The 18,624-nt window shown below is 48.4% G+C and overlaps 1 protein-coding gene across 5 annotated transcripts in view; it reads left to right on the top strand.

Moving 5' to 3' along the window:
- TMEM120B (transmembrane protein 120B) overlaps positions 1 to 18,624 on the top strand; it is a 39,861-nt gene that overhangs the window by 13,498 nt on the left and 7,739 nt on the right. For 3 of the 5 annotated variants that reach the window (XM_040619963.1, XM_040619964.1, XM_040619965.1), the window contains exons 2-6: positions 3,261 to 3,379; positions 5,086 to 5,202; positions 8,443 to 8,502; positions 9,145 to 9,240; positions 14,318 to 14,407. In XM_040619963.1, coding sequence (XP_040475897.1) covers positions 3,261 to 3,379; positions 5,086 to 5,202; positions 8,443 to 8,502; positions 9,145 to 9,240; positions 14,318 to 14,407 — 482 coding nt within the window. The remainder of the gene's footprint in view (positions 1 to 3,260; positions 3,380 to 5,085; positions 5,203 to 8,442; positions 8,503 to 9,144; positions 9,241 to 14,317; positions 14,408 to 18,624) is intronic. The other 2 variants (XM_040619966.1, XM_040619967.1) reach the window with 1 other exon arrangement.

The raw sequence follows: 18,624 nt of genomic DNA on the forward strand, positions 1-18,624 counted from the left end.
TGGACAGTGGAGGACAAGCAGCTCCTTACAAGATGTGGTTCAGAACCTACACACATCACTTCTACCTGCATCCCTTTGGCTAACTCGTCGTCCTGCTGCTACACATAGCTGCAAGGGAGGCTGGGAAATGTCTGTTAGTGGGTGGCCACGTGCCCAGCTACTACTCAGTGGGGTCCTGTTACTAAAGGAAGTAAAGGAGAGTAAGTACTAGGAACAACTCATTTTTGCAAGTGTGTATTTTTCATATATATGTGCATATATATATATAGAAATAGGTCTATATAGAATATAGAAATGCATAGATAAGTAGACTACAGTCTGGAAGAATACATAGACGGAAGTCTAAAGAAAGTGGTAACAGTAGTTATCTCTGGAAAAAGGGGAAAATACAGGATGTGGGATATTCATAGCCACCTCCAGCCATAGCTGTAGTGTTTTAATTTTTAACGAGGATAATGTCTTCATGTTTTACTTAAGAAATTAAATATTAATTTAAATCCAAGAGGGCCTGGTGAGCATCTGGCTGCTGATGTTGCAGTCTTGATCTTATCTTTCTGTGGTGGGACCCAGCACCAGAGAGTGCCAGGAGGCAGCATGGTCCTTTATCTTCCAGGGGCCTCAGCTGCTGTTACCAGGGACTCTTGGTTCAGAAGCCCCACCTGCTCAAAGCCTTGGGAGCTCTCTGCCCCCATCCTTCCTGTCCCGTTCCGGAGGGTTTCCTTTATTACTAGCAGATGAGTTGAACATAGAGGGCCAAGGAATTCAAAAGGGAGTAAATCACACTGCACTGTCTTACTTGTTAATTACAGATAGGAAGCCGGCCACCGTAAATGGAGAAAGCAGTGGGCAGCAAGCAATCAAAGTTAACATCACAGACACTGTGTCCCTCCTGATAGACACCGAGGACACAGCATCACTTTAATGGCATTTCTGCCCCAAATGCATAACCAGAATTCACTGATGAGGAAATATCTGACAAACCCAGGTGGGAGGGACATTCTTCAAAACAACTGGACTGAACCCTTTAAAAACGTCCATGTCATGAAAGACAAAGAAAAGTTGAGGAACTGTTGTAGACTAAAGGAGCCTAAAGAAATACGATGATTTGATCATTGTACTACGGATCTATAAGAGAATGCCATGTCTTTTTTTAAAAAAGATTTTATTTATTTATTTGAGAGAGAGTGAGCAGGAGTGGGGAGAGCAGCAGAGGGAGAGGGAGAAACAGGCTCCCCACTCAGCAGGGAGCCTCACCCCAGGTTCGATCCCAGGACCACAGGATCATGACCTGAGCCAAAGGCAGATGCTTACCCGACTGAGCCACCCAGGCGCCCTGAGAATGTCGTGTTCTTCGCAGATATGCACCGAAGTATTTAAGAGTAAAGAAGCTTGTTGTCTGTGACCAACTCCCAAATGGTTTAGAAAGGAGTAGGCAAACTTTTTTTGGCAGAAAGGCTAGGTAACGAGGATTCTAGGCTTTGGCGGGCCATATGGTCTGTGTCACAACTACTCACTGTGCAGTTGTAACGCCGGAGTAGCCACGATAACATGTAAATGAATAGGTGTGGCTGTGCTCCAATGAAGTTTATTTATGGATACCGACATTCCAGTTTCATATACTTCTCACGTGTCGTGAAATACTCTTCTTTTGATTTTTTTTTTTCAACCAGGCAAAAACCATTTCTAGCGTACTACCCATACAAATTCTGGTGGCTGGAGGTTTGGCCTGTAGGTTGTAGCTCACTGACGGCTGATATAGAAAAAGAACACACACACACACACACACACACACACACAGACGGAGTAAAGCAAATATGTATGGCATAATGCCAACATAGTGAATCTGGGTGAAGGGCATAGGGGAGTTCTTCATATTCTTCTTACAATTCTTCAGCAAGTTTGAAATTATTTAAAAATAAAATGTTACATGAAAGACGTGATTTTCTTCTCCGGGGACCCAGGAAGGAGAGAGTGAGGATGCTGTGTGAATTCAGGAAACCAAACCCTCTCATCTCAGGGTCAGGGGAGACTTGCTCAAAGTTTTCTTTGATGTTGTTCCTAATTGTTATCTATTCACTTCATTGCCTTCACATCTTTATTTTCTGGCTTGACTGTCATATCTAGAGACCCCTCTTGGCACACGTGAGTGTTTAGGCTCTGGTCTCACCCTTTGACCATCCCCTTTTTTTCTGCCTCTGGTAAATACATTTCTCTACCACCCATGAAAACAGACACCTTAAATATGTTCATTGGATTATTGTTTCTAATTTCATCGTCTCTGTCCCTCATATTGTTTCCTCCACATTACTGGTGCTTGTCTTAGATTACCAGAACTCTAGAGGGAAGGGGTTGTTCTGAGCATATGGTGTAATGTTGGGGGAGGTGTGCTGGGCAGCATGATGGAGAAGTTGCAGTATTCATCCTCCTTGCCTTGGGGTAAAGCCTGTTGTATTTCCCCGGGGCTTGTGGCCCTGAATGGTTATTTCCAGAGCCTCGGGGTAGGGAAGGCTGGCTTTAAAGGAAGAGGTGCGTCCTTTTCTTAGTTGACATAGCAAGAACTGTCTTCATTGCCAGGATCAGAAACCCAACTCAAACTGGCCTAAGTGAAAAGGAATTTATTAATTCATATCACCGAGAGCCTTGCATTCAGACCTGGTTAGATCTAAGGGCTGAATTGATGCCGTGAGAATTCTGTCTTGCACTGCACTGAAATTCTGTTTTCCTGTTAGGCTTCATTTGCTCAGCAGCCCCAGGTGCACTTTCTACCAGATTAGCAAACCGAGCAGGAGGGCGTTTCTAAACCAATACTTCTAAACCAGAGTCCCAGGGCTGACTCTCATTGGCCCAGTTTGAGCCATGTGTCTACCTCTGAACCAGTCAGTGGCTGGGGGGATTGGAGGTTATTGATTGGCCAGGCCTGGATCACATGACCGCTGTTGGCATGGAGACTGTTAGCTCTCCTCAAACCATCTGGACCAAGAAGAGGTTGAGGAGAGGTGGCCTCTCAGAGGCATATTTGGTTGCTATTGCTATTAGGAAGGATGGAACCGGGGTAGGAGAAAAAAAGCATAGTTCTTACACAAGTGCTGTGCCTTGCTACCTACCCTACTTCCAGTCCTAGTTGTCTAAGCCACATCTTTGATAGTGGTAGCTGTACGTCATCTCAGCTGTCCAACTGACTTCCACAGTCACGTCCAACTGTGAAAAACGACCCATTCACCTTCTCCCATCCACCCTGCTTGGGCTCTTCCATCCCTCAGGAAACCCACAGGATCTACAAGCAGAAGCTGGAGGAGCTGACCTCACTCCAGACTTCGTGTAGCAGCTCCATCAGCAAGCAGAAGACGCGTCTGAAGGACCTAAAGCACGCACTCCAGAGGTAGGCGACGCTGAGCTCCCTGGGTTCTAAGGGACAGAAACCCAACTCAAAGCTGGCTGAAGCAGAGAATGGACATTTTAATGGAAAAAAACAGAAGTAGCTTCAGACATTACTGGATCCAGGGGTCGAAAGTTGTTTTTAGGAATCTGTTGTCTCTCCCCCCGCCCCCACTTCTAAATTCTGCCTTTCTCTAGATTGGCTTCACCCTTAGCTGAGCGTCCCCCCCGACTGAGATGCCTACCGGCAGTGCCAGACTTATATCTTCCAGACTTACATCCTCCAGCCTTGCTTTCTATTGGTTTGGTTTGGTTACCCAGCAGAATAACTTGTTTTTCAGTGAAAGTTCTGGGTGTGATCCTAGTTGGCTGAAATTGGTCACGTGCTCGTTTGTGAACCAATCACTGAGACTCTGGTTAGGCAAGACTAGGTCATACGCTTAACTTATGGACCTGGGGGATGGGACAGCCTTACTGGAACTATATAGAGGGGGGAAAGAGGAGGAGAGGTAGTTTTCCAGAGGAAAGTTGTTATAGGTCTTTGGTGGAGGTGGTAGGAAGTCTGGCATCCCCAGAGGGAAATACTTAAGCTCACGACTTAGTTCAGTTCTTGAGGCCACGATCGTATGTTCACTTCTTAGTCCTCATGTCTTCATGGTTTGGGAAGTGCTCTCATCCCCCATAGGTGAAGGAGTCCAGTGGCTGCTGTGATCCCCAGGCAGGCAAGGAGACCGAGGCTCTGAGTGACTTATCCCAGTTGACTTAGCTAAGTCTCCACACCATAGTGTGTAACTCTTGGTCAATTCTTCCCTTCCCTTGTGGACAATTTTTGCAAACATTACTGATTATATTCCTAATCTTGGGTGACCATTTTGGAAATGGAGGCCCATTAATCATGGAGTAAGAGTGTGGATGGTTCCGTGTAATGACATCGCCACTCTTGGAAAAACATATCTTACTGATGGTAAGACTCAATAGTCTTTATCAGTCTAGGATTTTTCAACCCTCGTACTGTTGATAATTGGGCTGCAGGGTCTGTCTTGTGTGTTCTAGGATGTTAAGCGGCATCCCTGGCCTCTACACCCTAGATGCCAATAGAACCCTCCACCCCTGTTTGACAAACAAAATGTTCCTAGGTGTTGCCAAGTATCCCCAATTGAGAACCATTGGGTTAGAAGGTTGACCCAAGAGGACACACCTACTATTCTGAGAGGGTGTCCACTGGCTTGTTTTTCTAGTTTTGAGAGTTAAATATCACCAAGGAAAAACAGTGATCAGTTGGTTGCTAATACTTTTAAAGCACTTTCTTGTCTGCCCTTCTAGTAATGTTCACACTCTTCTTTTAGAAGAGTCAGAAGCATGGTATTGCCTCTAGAGGTCCATTGAGCTCATACTGTGTATCAAGGATCATTCTAAATGTGTTATATTTGGTGTACTCACTCAGTCCTCACAGTATTGTCCATGAGGTAGGCTTGATGCTACCCCTGTTTTTCAGGTATGGAAAATGAGGCAAAGAGGTAAAAGGACTTTCCCAAGGTCACAAGGCTAGCAGGGACCCAGTGTCAAACCCACAGGGTGCAGAGGGAGAATTGAGGTTGTAAGAAGCATCGAGATAGAAAGATGGGAGGGCAGTGCCCAGAGCTCCCACATTCTTCCTCCATTCTGAGTAACAGCCCTGCTTCTCCTATGCCCACACCTCTGACCAAACAGGTACAAGAAGCATGCCAGTCGGGAGGAGGCAGAGCTCATTCAGCAGATGAGTGCCAACATCAAGGAGCGGCAGAATATCTTCTTCGACATGGAGGCCTACCTGCCCAAGAAGAATGGGTAGGAGCTGGGAACTTATCGCACCCCTGCTGTGGGCAGACGCCCAGGCTTAGAGTACTTGGTCTGTGTGACTCCCACCTCCCTGCTGGAGCTTGGGGTTGAGGGGAAAGAAGGGAAGCAAGGGCAGAAAAGAGAAGGAGTCTTCCTCATACGTTCGTCCATGGAACAGGAGGGGATCTCAGAGCGACCTTCCTGGTGACTGTCAGAGGGCTTTTGCGAGGAACTAGGTACAAGATCTGGCTTCTAGCACCTGCCACATGCCTGGTGCCACCCAAGGTTAAGAGGAAAGATGTTTTCTCCCAAAGAACAAACATTTATTTATTTTATTTTTATTTTAAATTCCAGTATAGTTAATAGACAGTATTATATTAGTTGCAGGTGTACAATAGAATGATTCAACACTTCCATACATCACCCAGTGCTCATCACAAGTGCCTTCCTTCATACCCGTCACCTTGTTCACTCCCCCCACCCCCTCGCCTCTGGTAACCATCAGTTTGTTCTCTGTAGTTAAGAGTCTATTTCTTGGTTTCTCTCTCTCTCTCTATTTTTTTTTCCTTTGAGAACAAACATTTATTTAGCGCCTGCTGTATGCCTAGCATTGTGCTGGGGGCTCTTGAATTGTCTACAGCTTGGTGAGTCAGAACCAGGTATCCAAATTCTACAAGGTTCAAAGACATTAGGGGGTGTTTTGCTCAGGCGACAGCCCAGGTTTGGATGTGAACACTCTGACTCCAGAGCTTGTGTTCTTTCTGTCTTCCTCCTTCGGAGAAGTCCCATTTCCTCCCTCAAGTGACATCACTGCCACCTGTCCCAGAGCGAGATCAGACAGTGTTGTATCGAAACCTGAGGTAGGCTGCTAAGTGCGCTCCCATCACTGCCCTGTGGCCCTCTCTCCCGCTTTGGCCTAGCACTGAGTCAGAGCTCCCCTGTCAGGAGGCTTACTAGCCCTTTTACACTTGAAGCCATTCCTCTTGGCTTCTCCTCTTTTGCCATATTTGGTGAAAAATTCCCTGAGTTGGGTGGTGAAAATTTTCCATAGAATGAAACCGCATGACCTTTTTTACAACGCGGCTCAGAGCCACTTTCCCAGCTCCAGTCTCCTCTGTGCATTTTATATCAGTTGGCAAGCTGTGGATTACAAATGACAGAAAGCCCAACTCAAAATGCTTACAAAAAATAGGCAATCTATTGGCTCATGTAACTTAAAGGTGCGGATGTTGCTGTGGGTCTGGCTGGATCCTGCTTCAGTATCAAATGATACTGTTAGGCTGTATCATGAGCTTTCCTTTTACTCCCTTTGCCATATGTGTTTTGTTCTTAGGGAGACTTTTCTCTCCAAGCTGGCCCCAGGAGCTCTGGGTTTGCTTTCTTCCAGTTTAGCAGTTCCAGTAGAGAAAGCCTCTTTGTTTCTTAGTAGTTCTGGGAAAAGTCCCGGGACTGAGTCTCATTGGCCTGTGACCAGTGTGTCACATATGACCCTTATTGACCCAATCAGGAGGATGCACTGCTCTGATTGGCTAAGCCTGGGTCCTGTGCCTTAGCCTAGGACCTGGAAGGAAGAGATTCTCTGAAAGGAAATGTCACCGCTCCTTCAGGAAGTAGGGACTGTATCGCAAGGCGAAAAGAACTTTATGTTCTTTTTACACCTGTGTTCCAGTTACACCAGACCGGAAATGCCCCTAGAATTTACTCAGAGTGAGAAAGTAGACTTTTCCATTTGCTTTTTTCCTCTCAACCTTCTACTCATCCTTCAAAGCCCAGTTCAGATGTTACCAACGTGATGAAGCCTTTCCAAAACCCCTTTCCCTCTGTAGAATTACACCCTACCTCCCCCGAGATTTCGTAACCCTTTACTTGCACCTTTATTAGTGCCGTTAAAGTACAGGCTATTGTAACAAAAGCCCAATGATATGGGGGCTCAAACAAGGGGGAGGTTTCTCTTCTCATACATAGCAGTCCAGAGGTGAGTGGACCAAGAGTGGCGGGCTCATGGAGTCACCTAGGGACTCGGGGTCCTTCCAGCTCCAGCTCACTGCTTCACCACCCTTCAGGGAGTTGTCCCCATCTGCATCCCCAGAGCTGGTTCGCACCGTCACATCCTCAGGAAGTGGAGGGCAAGCAGATGCTTTTTACCAAAAAAAAAAAGAAAAAAGAAAAAAAAAAGCCATTTCCAGGTGAAGCCAAAAACACACATATTCTCTGATCCAGAAATTCCACTCCTGTCTTATGTATAGCCGGCGGAAATGAGTGCTTCTGCCCTTGAATAGACATGTATAAGAATGTCCACAGCAAAGAGTCCAGACACAAAAGGCCCCATGTTGCGTGAGTCTTTTTGTACGAAATGTCCAAAATAGGCAAATCCGTAGATGTAGAGTGGATTGGTGGTTGCCAGGTGCTGGGGGGAGGGAGGAAAGGGAGCGACTGCTGACAGGTATGGGCTTTCTTCTGAGATGATGAAAATGTTCTAGAATTAAGTAATGGTGATGGTTGTACAATGTTGTGAATATACTGGAAACCCTGAAGTTGTATATTTGAAAACGCTGCTGTTATGGGGGGGCCCAGAGTCGTTAGTTCAAGCCTCACCTGGGGTATAGAGAGCACTTAAATAAATAAAACTTAAAAAAAAAAAAAACGGTGACATTATGGTATGTGAATTATATCTCAGTTTAAAAAAAAAAGAAAAGAAAAGAACGTTCACAGCAGCTGTATTTCTATTAGCCAAAAACTGAAAACAACTTAAGTGTTTGTCAGTAGTAGAATGAATAAATAAGTTGTGGTATCTCCACTCAGGGGCCTACTGGATACAGACAACGTGGATGAATCTCACAGACATAACATTGAGGGAAAGAAGCCGGGCATAAAATAGACTGTAGGTTATACTTCGATTTTAAAAAGAATGCTTTTTAAACTGACCTAGAAATTGTACACATACCTTCTTCACCTCATTGGCTGGAACTTAGTCACATGCTCATGTTAGCTGCAAGGGAGCCTGGGAAATATGGTCTCTGAGCCAGCTAAAATGGGGGAAAATGGGTTAGTCATGACTGTCGTGTGCCATAGTTGTCACATTCTCTACTTAGCCATTATTCTCCATGTGAGAATTTTATTGCTGAGTTTAGCACCCTATTTTCTAACATCAGTGCTCAATGCATGCTTATCGTTTGAACGTTTTTGGTTGGGGCCCACTCCCAGGGCTGGTAAGGAATGAGTCAGCCCTCACAGGTACTTTCCTTCCAGGCTCTACTTAAATCTGGTCCTTGGCAATGTGAATGTGACCCTTCTCAGCAACCAGGCCAAGTAAGTATCTCTGACCCCCCACCTGGCTTTAGGGAATCCAGGCATTTTGCTCTTTCAACTTAGGAGAAATGAACCTAGCTAGAATTTTTGCATAAATAAAAAAATTTAATAGTTGGGGCTCTGGCTCTTGGTCTTTCTGACACTCTCCTTCTCAGTGGGGAGGCCACCCTGGGAGGGTTCCTTCCTTCTTTTCATTCAGTCAGTATGTTGGGGGAACAGAACGGCTCCTGCTCCACTCCACTCCTTATCAACACACCATTCTCCTGGGAAGCAGGTGGTACCGTCTACCTGAAATCAGTCCATCCCAGGGGCAGTAGAGCCGTGTGTTTCTGCTGCAGTAGCTGGTTAGGGAGGAGCCCATCATCCCCTGCGCATCTCCATCAGCAGCCCAGAGACCTACCCCAGGGGTCCAGGGATGTGGGAAGCTTTGCACGTTGGTCCTCTTTCTTTAATTGATCATCACCATTAATTCAAGGCCAGAGCTTTCCTTTAGTGGAATCAGAAGGTTCTTGTGGGCAGTGGGTGGTGGTAGGTGAAGGATCGAATGGGGCTGAGGATTCTGCCCCCAGATGGGATATAGTTACATCACTATAACTATAGTCATGGTTACGTGACCTTTCCTGGGGGTGCCTGTCACTGCAGATTTGCTTACAAGGACGAGTATGAGAAGTTCAAGCTCTACCTGACCATCATCCTGCTCCTGGGAGCTGTGGCGTGTCGATTTGTCCTTCACTACAGGTAACGGGAAGCGTGGTGGTGTGCGTAGGCGTAGGGTGGGGGGTCTCTCCTGCATCTGTAGTGTTTGGGGGATTGTCGGTAGAGAGCCTCTTCTCATGTGAAATAGTCCTGTCCACTCGACCTCCGTCCAACAGTATCTACTGGACAGCGACTGGAGAGACCTTATAACTAGTATTTAGGGAAGAGCCCAATGGCACACCCACACAGTGGATTATTATTCCAATAATAAATAGGCATAAAGTAGTGACACACGCTGCAACATGGATGAACCTGGAAAACACTGTGTTCAGTGAAAGAAGTTAGTCACAAAAGGCCACATATTGTGTGATTCCATTTATATGAAATATGCAGCACAGGCAAATCTATAGAGACAGAAAGCAGATTAGTGGTCAGGAGCTGGGGGTGGGTACTGTTGATGGGTATGGGGTTTCTTTTGGAGTGAGGAGAATGTTCCAGAATTAGAGGTGATGAATGTACAGCTCTGTGAATATACAAAAAATTAATGAATTATACATTTTGAAAGGGTGAATTTTATGGTATGTGAATTATATATCAATTATACAAAGAGAAAGAGAAAGCAGGAAAAAAGGAAAGGAAGAAGGGAAAGAAGAAAAGAAAGATCACAGACTGCCTGGGTTTGAGTCCTGGCTCTGAGACCAACTGGCTGTCACCATGAGCAGGTTCCCAGCCTCAGTCTCCCCATCTGTAAAATGAGGGTGACACCAGGCTTTGTTAACACTGTGCGTGGAGGGCTCTGCCCAGGCCTGGCACCAGCGGTGCTGGTGAGAGCGTCAGCCACTGCTTTTGGTGCCGGACGAGGCCACACGGCTCTGAGAGGCTGAGCCCGTGGGTTCGGGCTGCCTTGCCTCAGGGGGTTTCGTTTCTCCCTCTGGCCTCGGGTTTTGTGCCCCAAGGGGAGGCGGGGGAGTACAGCTTGGGCATTTGGCCCGTGTGTCAGGGCTTTATGTCCTGGCAGGCGCTTGGCTGGGAGTCCAGTTTCTGGTCTGGCCACTTGAATGTCCAGACAAAGGCTCTTTTAGGTCCTGGGCCCGTGCCTGCCTGCTGCCTCGGGCCTGGCCTGCTTGCCCAGACGGTAAAAGCTGCACACATCAGTACTGCCTGCTCACATGCCCCTCTGGAAGGGATAGACGTTCTTGATGTGCAACCAGATTCCCCAGCGCTGGGACATCTCGGCCCTCAAAGGGCAAACCTGTGGTGTGTTGTCAAGTTCGAAAGTTCANNNCTGGGTCTTTCAACATTTCCCAGGGCTATTGTAATGAAGCGCCACGAACTGGATGGTTTGGAACAACGGAAATCTATTTTCTCACAGCTGTAGAGGCCAGAAGTCTGAAATGAAGGTGTTGGTGGGACTGTGCTCTCTCTGAAGGCTCTGGGGGAGGATCCTGCCTCTGGGGGCTGCCAGCTTCCTTGGCATTCCCTGGCTTAAAGCTGTTTCCCTCCAGTCTCCGCCTCATGTGCCTCAATCTTGTCATGTAGCCTCCGTCCCCATGTGTCCCTGTGTTTCTCTCTTGGCCTTCTTAGGAGGACACCAGTCTTTGGATTCAGGGCCCACCCTAACCGGATATGACCTTATCTTAACTAATTCCATTTGCAAAGATCTTATTTCCAAATAAGGTCATATTCTGAGGTTCTGGGTGGACCTGAATTTTGAGGGAACACTATTCAACCTAGTATACCTTCCGTGGGTTAAAGATAGGACAGGGGAAGGGGGCTGGACCGGCAGCTCACCCCTGTTCCGCTCTTCAGTGAAGTTTGCCCTGCTGTTTGACCTTGGGCAAATGACCTAACCTCTCCCCACCTTGGTTTCTTCACACACAAAATGAGGAGAGTGGGAGCTAGTTGGTAGGATGGCTGAGAGGACCGGATAGGCTCTATTTGCAGTGTTTAGAGTAGTGTGCTTGGTGCATACGTGCCCTCTAAGTGTGAGCAGTTGGGATTCCTGCCACCATTTTGTGCTAAGGCTGGGCAGGCTGCAAGAGACCACAGCTTAATATCCAGTGCATCCAAGGAGCGGGATTCTCTTTCCTTACTCCTGCCCCCGTGGGATGGTTTCCTTGCTGTGTGCTCCACCGACAAGCCCTTCTATGGTGCCTGTAAGTCTGGGCCTGGGGGTGGCCAATGTCCTTCAGAACAGTGGGTCCTAGTCCAGCTCTGCCACTCACAGATTGTGTGACCTTGAGTAGAGCCCTTGTTCTCTCTGTGTCTGCTTCTTCGTCTTCCCCATGGCCAGAAGACATCTGCCCATGTTGTCTGGTCCTCAGGAGGCGTTGGTGAGGCTGCTGGAGAGTGTGATGCCTCTTTCTTCTGCCTTCAGGCCAAGAGGCTGTGTCTAGTTGGGATTGTCCTCTATCGGGATTGGCTTTTGAAGGTTCAGGAAAAAGGTGGTTGGAGTTAAGCTCAGGTTAGTTGGGCTTGGGTTTGGATCTCACTCCTAGGGAGCTCACTTACTCTCTCTGAGCCTCAGTATCCTCATCTGTGAAATGGGAAGTTGTCCTGTCTTGGTGTGTTCGCCTCAAAGCAACCCCTAAGACAAGCATTTGAGTGCCAGTAGTTTCTTTGGGAGGTGATCCCAGGAAACATTGGTAGGGAAATGGGAAGTGAGACAGGAGGGGCTCCCCTGTGGGCATCTGGAGTCCAGTGCTGCTGAGGAAATGGGGGACAGCATGGAACAGGCCTCTGTTACCCACTTGAGGGACGAGGGAGCAAGGGTATTTATCTTCCAACTGCTGTTGGTCAGGGGAGTTGAGGACTGCTTCCAAAGGGCATTAATTCCCCCTCCCTCCTGATCTGCCTCTTGCACCAGCAGAATGAGCTCTGGGGGCCTCCGAAAGCCCCCAGGCATGCCAGGAATGGCAGGGTCTGGCTGTCGGAGTCAAGTGGACGGGCATAGATGTGGTAAGTGCATCTCTCTGCCACGGGAAACAGTCCTGTAGGCTTGGTCTAGGACTCGGAGAGATCATCCACGTAAAATGCCTGCAGCATTGCAAGTTCCCAGTAATTAGAGCCGGCCTGGCGTGGCCTGAGTCACGGTCCCCAGAGAGGTGCACGTTCTAATCCCCAGAACCTGCGAATATGTGACCTTACTTGGCAAAACGTCTCTGCAGATAGACTGAGTGGAGGAACTTGAGAAGAGATTATCCTGGATTATTCAGTGGGCCCAGTTTACATCCAAGGGTCCTTATAAGAGGGAGGTGGAAGGGCCAGAGTCAGAGAAGGAAATGTGATGCTGAGCCATGAAACAAGGAATGCAGGTGCCTCTAGAAGCTGGAACAGGTCAGCAAGTGGATTCTCCCCGAGAGCTTCCAGAAGGAACCGAGCCCTGCTGACCCATTTCAGACTTCCGGCCTCCAGAACTGTAAGAGAAGAAACGTGTGTTGCTTTCAGCTGCTACGTTTGTGGTCTTTGTTACGGCAGCAACAGGGAGCTCATACACTCTGGCAGAGAAGGCTGAGCTGGCGCCTCAGGCATGTCCCTAAAGTACTGGGGCCATAAAACTGTCTTTTTATTCCCCTCTTCATGGATAAGATGTAGGAAAGGACCAATGAAAAACGTCCTGGTAACCACGACTCACGACTGGGTCTGCCTCCTGCCTGGAGGTGAGCTCAGATGTCGGTGTCCGAGTGACCCTCTGCCCTGGGGAGGCTGTCCCCACTCCAACACCCCATTCAAGTCAAATAGGCCTTTGATTTCCTCAGAGTTAAGTGTCGGAGACTCATTTCTCAGGCTTTGGATACTCTGTGATACTTCTCAAAATTGTAACAGGGAATGCTGGTAGCCCTTCCTGTGCTTCAGGCACCATTCCACGTGCTTCGTGTGTTAAGCTCAGCTGCTGCTCACAGCAGCTTACACGGGAGCTGCTGTCACTCTCCCCACTTCAGTGCGGGAAGTGATTGCACGGGAGAATCACCGACTTGCCCCTGGTCCCACGGCTGGGAAGAGGCAGAGCTGGGATTTGAACTCAGGCTCTGTGCTTCCAGAGTCAGTTTCTGGCCTTCCCAAGACTGCCTTTGCAGGCAATGGTTTGGGAGGGCTTGGGGTTGAAAGTCTGTCATCTGTTACCACAAAACAGGGTCACATAGCTTAAAAGACAACCTTCCAACTTTGGCTCTTATTGTTCGAATCACACCCCTCCATTTCCCTCCCAGGGTTATCAGAGTTGTCCCAGTTCAGAGATGGAAACGGAGCAGAGTGGGAGTGTTCTCCCTTCCCGGGGCGGATGGCTAGCGCCCCGTACAGTCATGTCTGTTCCCGTGCTGAATGGATCCATATGGCGCTGGGAAGGACAGAGGCGCTTCCCTTTGGGGTGCAAGCTAGAGTCTCCATTAGAGCCCTTCTGAGGGGCTGTCTGTCATAGGCTCTGTCCCAGGATCCTTCACCCAGCAATATTCAGGTAGGGGTCAGCCTTTGATAGACAGCAAAGCCGAGGCCAGGGAATCTCTGACGAGGTCACATACCGTGTGTCTGCCAGCTCTCTATTCTGACCAGAGCACAGCAACAGCTGCAGCCCCTCTGTTCTGTCCTAAGGCCTCTCTGCCCGGGTCTGGGCCATGAGGACTGTAGAGAAAGCAGGGAGTTCTTAATTCATCTTACAGCCAATTCAGGCCTTAATTTTTTGTAAGTGCAACAAAGTTTATAAATCTTTTAAGGGGACAGAGGGAATTTACATTTTGACACTATAGACAGTTTAAAATATTCAGTTTTCTGCTTAAAGTCCTCCTGTTGCCCTTCCACCAAAAATTTTACATCAGACAATAAGAATTTAGAAGGGAGAGAGGATGTCCTAGGCTGACCACTCAGGGAGTAACAGGGAAGGGGACGAAACCTCAGCTGGAGCCTTAAAGGCAAGCAGGATTCTGGTAGAAAGGTGAGGAAGGGGACTGGCAGGCTAGGTGGTGGCCATGCTTCCTCGGTCTTCCCCGGGATCAGCGGGTCTTCCCAGAGGCAGCCTGGGTGGGCAGCCCTCATCCAGGTTTGCTGTTCTGTTGCCGTGTGGGTGGGAGAGCCGTTCCTGGTTCTCATGCCTGTGCTCCTCCCTGGGGCTGTTTCTTTCCCCCAGGGTGACGGATGAAGTTTTTAACTTCCTGCTGGTGTGGTATTACTGCACCCTGACAATTCGGGAGAGTATTCTCATCAGCAATGGCTCAAGGTAATTGGGGGCCCGGCTTTGTGGGGGGAGTTGGGGGAGCCAAAGGGAGATCTGTCATGGAAGGGTTGCAGGTGAGGGCTGTCACCCTCAGCCTGTATTCCCTTCCTCTGTCGAGGGGAAGGGGTGTCCCTGACTGCTCCAGGGAGGAGGAAAACCAGTCTGCTGCTGCCGTGTCACCTCCTGTGGTCAGTCTCCTGCTTACCAAAACTCTAACTCAAATGGTTTTAACACAACAGGGAATTTGGTTCTTCTATCAATGAACAGGTCAGTTGGGACTGACTTCAGGTCAAGCTTAATCTAGGTGTTTGACAATGGCATCGGAACCCACTTCTCTCCACCCCTCACCTCTGCCTTCTACTTTGCTGTCTTCATTCTCAGGCTTCATGCAGAGGCACCCTGGAGCTCCGGGCCCACGTCTTTATTTCCAGAATTCCCAGCAAAATACGGCACCTTGCTGTTTTCCAAGAGCCTCACTGGGTCACATGGGCATTTGCTGAACCATGTGCCTGTCTCTGAACCAGTCACTGTGGCCAGAGAATGCGTGGCTGTGATTGGTTGGGCTTGAGTCTCATGGCCTCCCCTATGGGCTGTCATTAGAAGCCTAGGAGCTGAGTCTCAGGAGGGCAATGGGTGGGTCCCCAGAGGAAAATTGGGATACTGTCATCAGAAGGATGAATGGATTCTGGTGACAAGAATAGATGGTCCTCCACAGGGAGATGGGGAGGACGGAGGACACGTGGTGAGGGTCTTGATTCAGACGTGCCCTGTTACTCCCGCAGTGCTGAGGAGGAAAACGGCCAGGCTGGGAGTGAGGGTTCCTGAGTTCTGCTGTTCCTGAGCGGCTCTGGCGCCACGGGCAACTGAAGTCCCCTCTCTGGGCTATTTCACAGCCCCTGGGGACGTGTGCCTCAGCATTGCTGAGTGAGTGGAGGCACAGTTGGGGGTCCCCACCTCTGAGGGCCTGCAATACGAGGAGCCCCGCTATTTTGTCATTCTCCTTCCTACCCCACCTGTCTCTGAGCTGAGAGTCTTTGGGGCCCAGTTAAGAACCATGATTTGCCACCTGCAGGACCCATTTTCCGTAGGTCTGATTTCCTTTTCAGAGCAGCTGTTTCATCTCTGTGTACCCTACTTGTCCCTATTTTTCCCTGAAACGGAAGGTAACAACCTCCCAGCCCCTCCCTGCTTCTTCCCTCCTGGATGCTAGTAAGGAACTGTCATGACTGTGTATTTAAGACTGGGGACGTTAGCAAACCCCTAAATAATTTGCCACCTTTTCACTTTTCTGCCCAGTGGTCTCTTATGGCAGATCCCTGCCCTGCCAGGCATTAACCTGAAGGTAGAGCCCAGAGGTAAGGACCAGGGGCCCAGCGATTTTTAGGTATGCAGCCCCGTAGCATGTAGCCCGTTAGAAAAGATCAGTGTTTCTCAAATGGCACTCATTCTTGACCCATCCTCGTCATTTTTGCCTTTTCCATGTATCATCTGGATGATAATTTTCACATTTTAAATCAACCTCTCTTTTTTTTTTAAGTAAATACTAGTTTATTTTAAAAGGAAATTTTATTTCGTCACCATACATGGAAAACCAGCATCTTGCAGGAAAGAGGAAGTAGGATAAAAATATCCTTTTGTTTTCCTTGTATAACGTACTGAAGTCAATTATTCTTGCTTCGGGGAGGCTCTGAGCCTGAGGCCTGCTATCTCTCTGTGTGTGTCCCTGTGTGTAAAAAGGGAGATTAGCGGACCTTGAGAGGCATTAAAGAGACTCTCTCCTTGACTTAATCAGGAGAACAAAGAACTGAACAAATGACCTCTCGCCACATGGTTCAGTATCATCTCATGTTACACTCGAATGTCGTCTAAAACTTGGTGGTACGCTCCCCATGCTTTGGGAAACACTGAAGTAGAAAATCTTACCAAAGAAATAACATTCATAGTCTTCCTTAATTTTAGTGAGTAGTATTTTTCTGGTTTTGGGTGTTGTTGGAGGGGAGCCAGGGTGGTAGGTAGTGGGGAAAGAGGCCCAAGGCAAGTGGCAAGGCCTCCTTGTTATGAACTCTCTTCCTGTTCCCATGGGCTTGCTGTCAGCCTTAAAGTTTGACCCTTCTGATGGACTCTTACATTAAGAGTCTTCAGAGGCATGCTGCATCCCTAACAGTCACTAACACTTTGCGAGTTACTCTAGTCAGCTCTTTATCGTGTGACAAGCTGTGAATGCGGGTGGGGGTATGTGTGTGGTGTGGTTACCAGAGGGAAGGGAACAGGACTGAGTGGAGGTCCTTGCCAGTGTGGGCACACCAGGAAAGTGGGGAGGAGGACACAAGAGGGTAGAAGTGGGGTTCCAAAGCCAGGCCTCGTTTGCCTGACACTTCAGCAGGTATCTCAGGTTGTAATGGCACTGGTCCTCTGGGCCTATCTCCCTGCTTTGGCCTGGGGCAGGGGTTTGGATGTGTGGGGGCTGGGGACTGGAATGGGTGGGATGGGCTTGATGCTTTATCTTCTGGAATGACTGGGAAGCTGTAGCTTATTAGCACAATGAGCAAATCAAGTTCCCCCTCAACTCCTGCAAATGAGAGAAACTACCCTGCTAGGAGTACACATGAAGGGGGGACATATATAGGCATACCTTGTCTAACTACACTCCGCAGATACTGTGTTTTTTTACAAACTGAAGGTTTGTGACAACCTTGTGTTGTCATTTTCTGTCTCTGTCACATTTTGGTAATTCTTGCAGTATTTCAGACTTCTTCCTTATTATTATATTTGTTATAGTGATCTGTGATCAGTGATTACAGTTTGCTGGAAGCTCAGGTGATGGTTAGCATTTTTTAGCAATGTATTTTTTTTAAAAGATTTTATTTATTTATTTGACAGAGATAGAGACAGCCAGCGAGAGAGGGAACACAAGCAGGGGGAGTGGGAGAGGAAGACGCAGGCTCCCAGCGGAGGAGCCCGATGTGGGGCTCGATCCCATAACACCGGGATCACGCCCTGAGCCGAAGGCAGACGCTTAACCGCTGTGCCACTCAGGCGCCCCTTTAGCAATGTATTTTTAAATTAAGGTATCTACATTGTTTTTCTAGACATGCTATCTCATACTGACTAGACTACAGTATAGTGTAAACGTAACTTCCAGAGGCACTGGAAAACCAAAAACTTCATTTGACTTGCTTTATTGCGACATTTGCCTTATTGCAGTGCCCTGCAAGTGAACCCACAATATCTCTGAAGTATGCCTGTAGACCAGTGGTTCAAGGACGTGAAGAGGGCTCACACAATGCTAACAGTCCTCCTCCCCGATCTCTTGCCCGTTGGAAGCACTGGCTTCCGGCAGCCCAGACCAGCATCTCTTCAGATGGACAATCTCACAGGAAGAGCGCTTTCCTTCGCAGATCCAGTTGTAATTTGGAGACAGATTTCTGATTGGCTCGGCTGAGGTCACATGCTCATCCCTGAGCCAATCAGTGTGGCTGCAGGGATGCAGAGCCCTGATAGGCTGGCTCTGAGTCACGTGCCCAGTTATATCACTCCGCTTCCCCTCAGTCACCCAGACTGAGAGCGGGTGAAGTGGTTCACCCAAAGAAAGGCCTGGCGTGCAACCGGAATGCGGGGGGTGGGACGGGGGTGGGGTGATTGACAGAAAGGCAAAACAGCAGATGTCCTCTACAGTTAGTTCTGGGCCAGAATAAATAATGAATCAGAGATCGTGTTAGCTTTCCTGGCCAGCCAGCCCATGGGTGCCTGCTTCCCACTGGCTATTATAGGGGCCTTTCCTAGGATAAAGCCGTGTAGGGGTGGCCAGGAGGGATCCTCAGTGTGGAAGCCGTTCCCCCACCTGCCCACGTGACTCGAAGCTCAAAGCCAGAAACAGTCTGTGGTTGCTGGTCTATGAGGGGTACCCGTATGCAAATGTGGCTAAGGTGTCCTGAAAGGAGAGCCATGGTATCCTCGGGCACAATGCCCAGATACCAGGCCATGCTATTTCTACACGGTGGCTATGTGTGTACCACTCTTCATTCGGTATCTACTGTCTGCTCTTTAAAATGCCCGTAAGCCCTGGCAAGCTGTATTTCCATGGCAAAACAGGCCCAAAGGGTGAACACTAATGGGTCGAGGTTTCTTTTGGGGTGATAAAAAAGTCCTAAAACTGATAGTGGTCATGGTTGTACAACTCTGTGAATATACTCAAAGCCACCAACATGTGTACTTTAAAT

This window comes from Ursus maritimus, unplaced genomic scaffold (assembly GCF_017311325.1).
Source record: "Ursus maritimus isolate PB19 unplaced genomic scaffold, ASM1731132v1 scaffold_33, whole genome shotgun sequence".
Taxonomy (NCBI): Eukaryota; Metazoa; Chordata; class Mammalia; order Carnivora; family Ursidae; genus Ursus; species Ursus maritimus.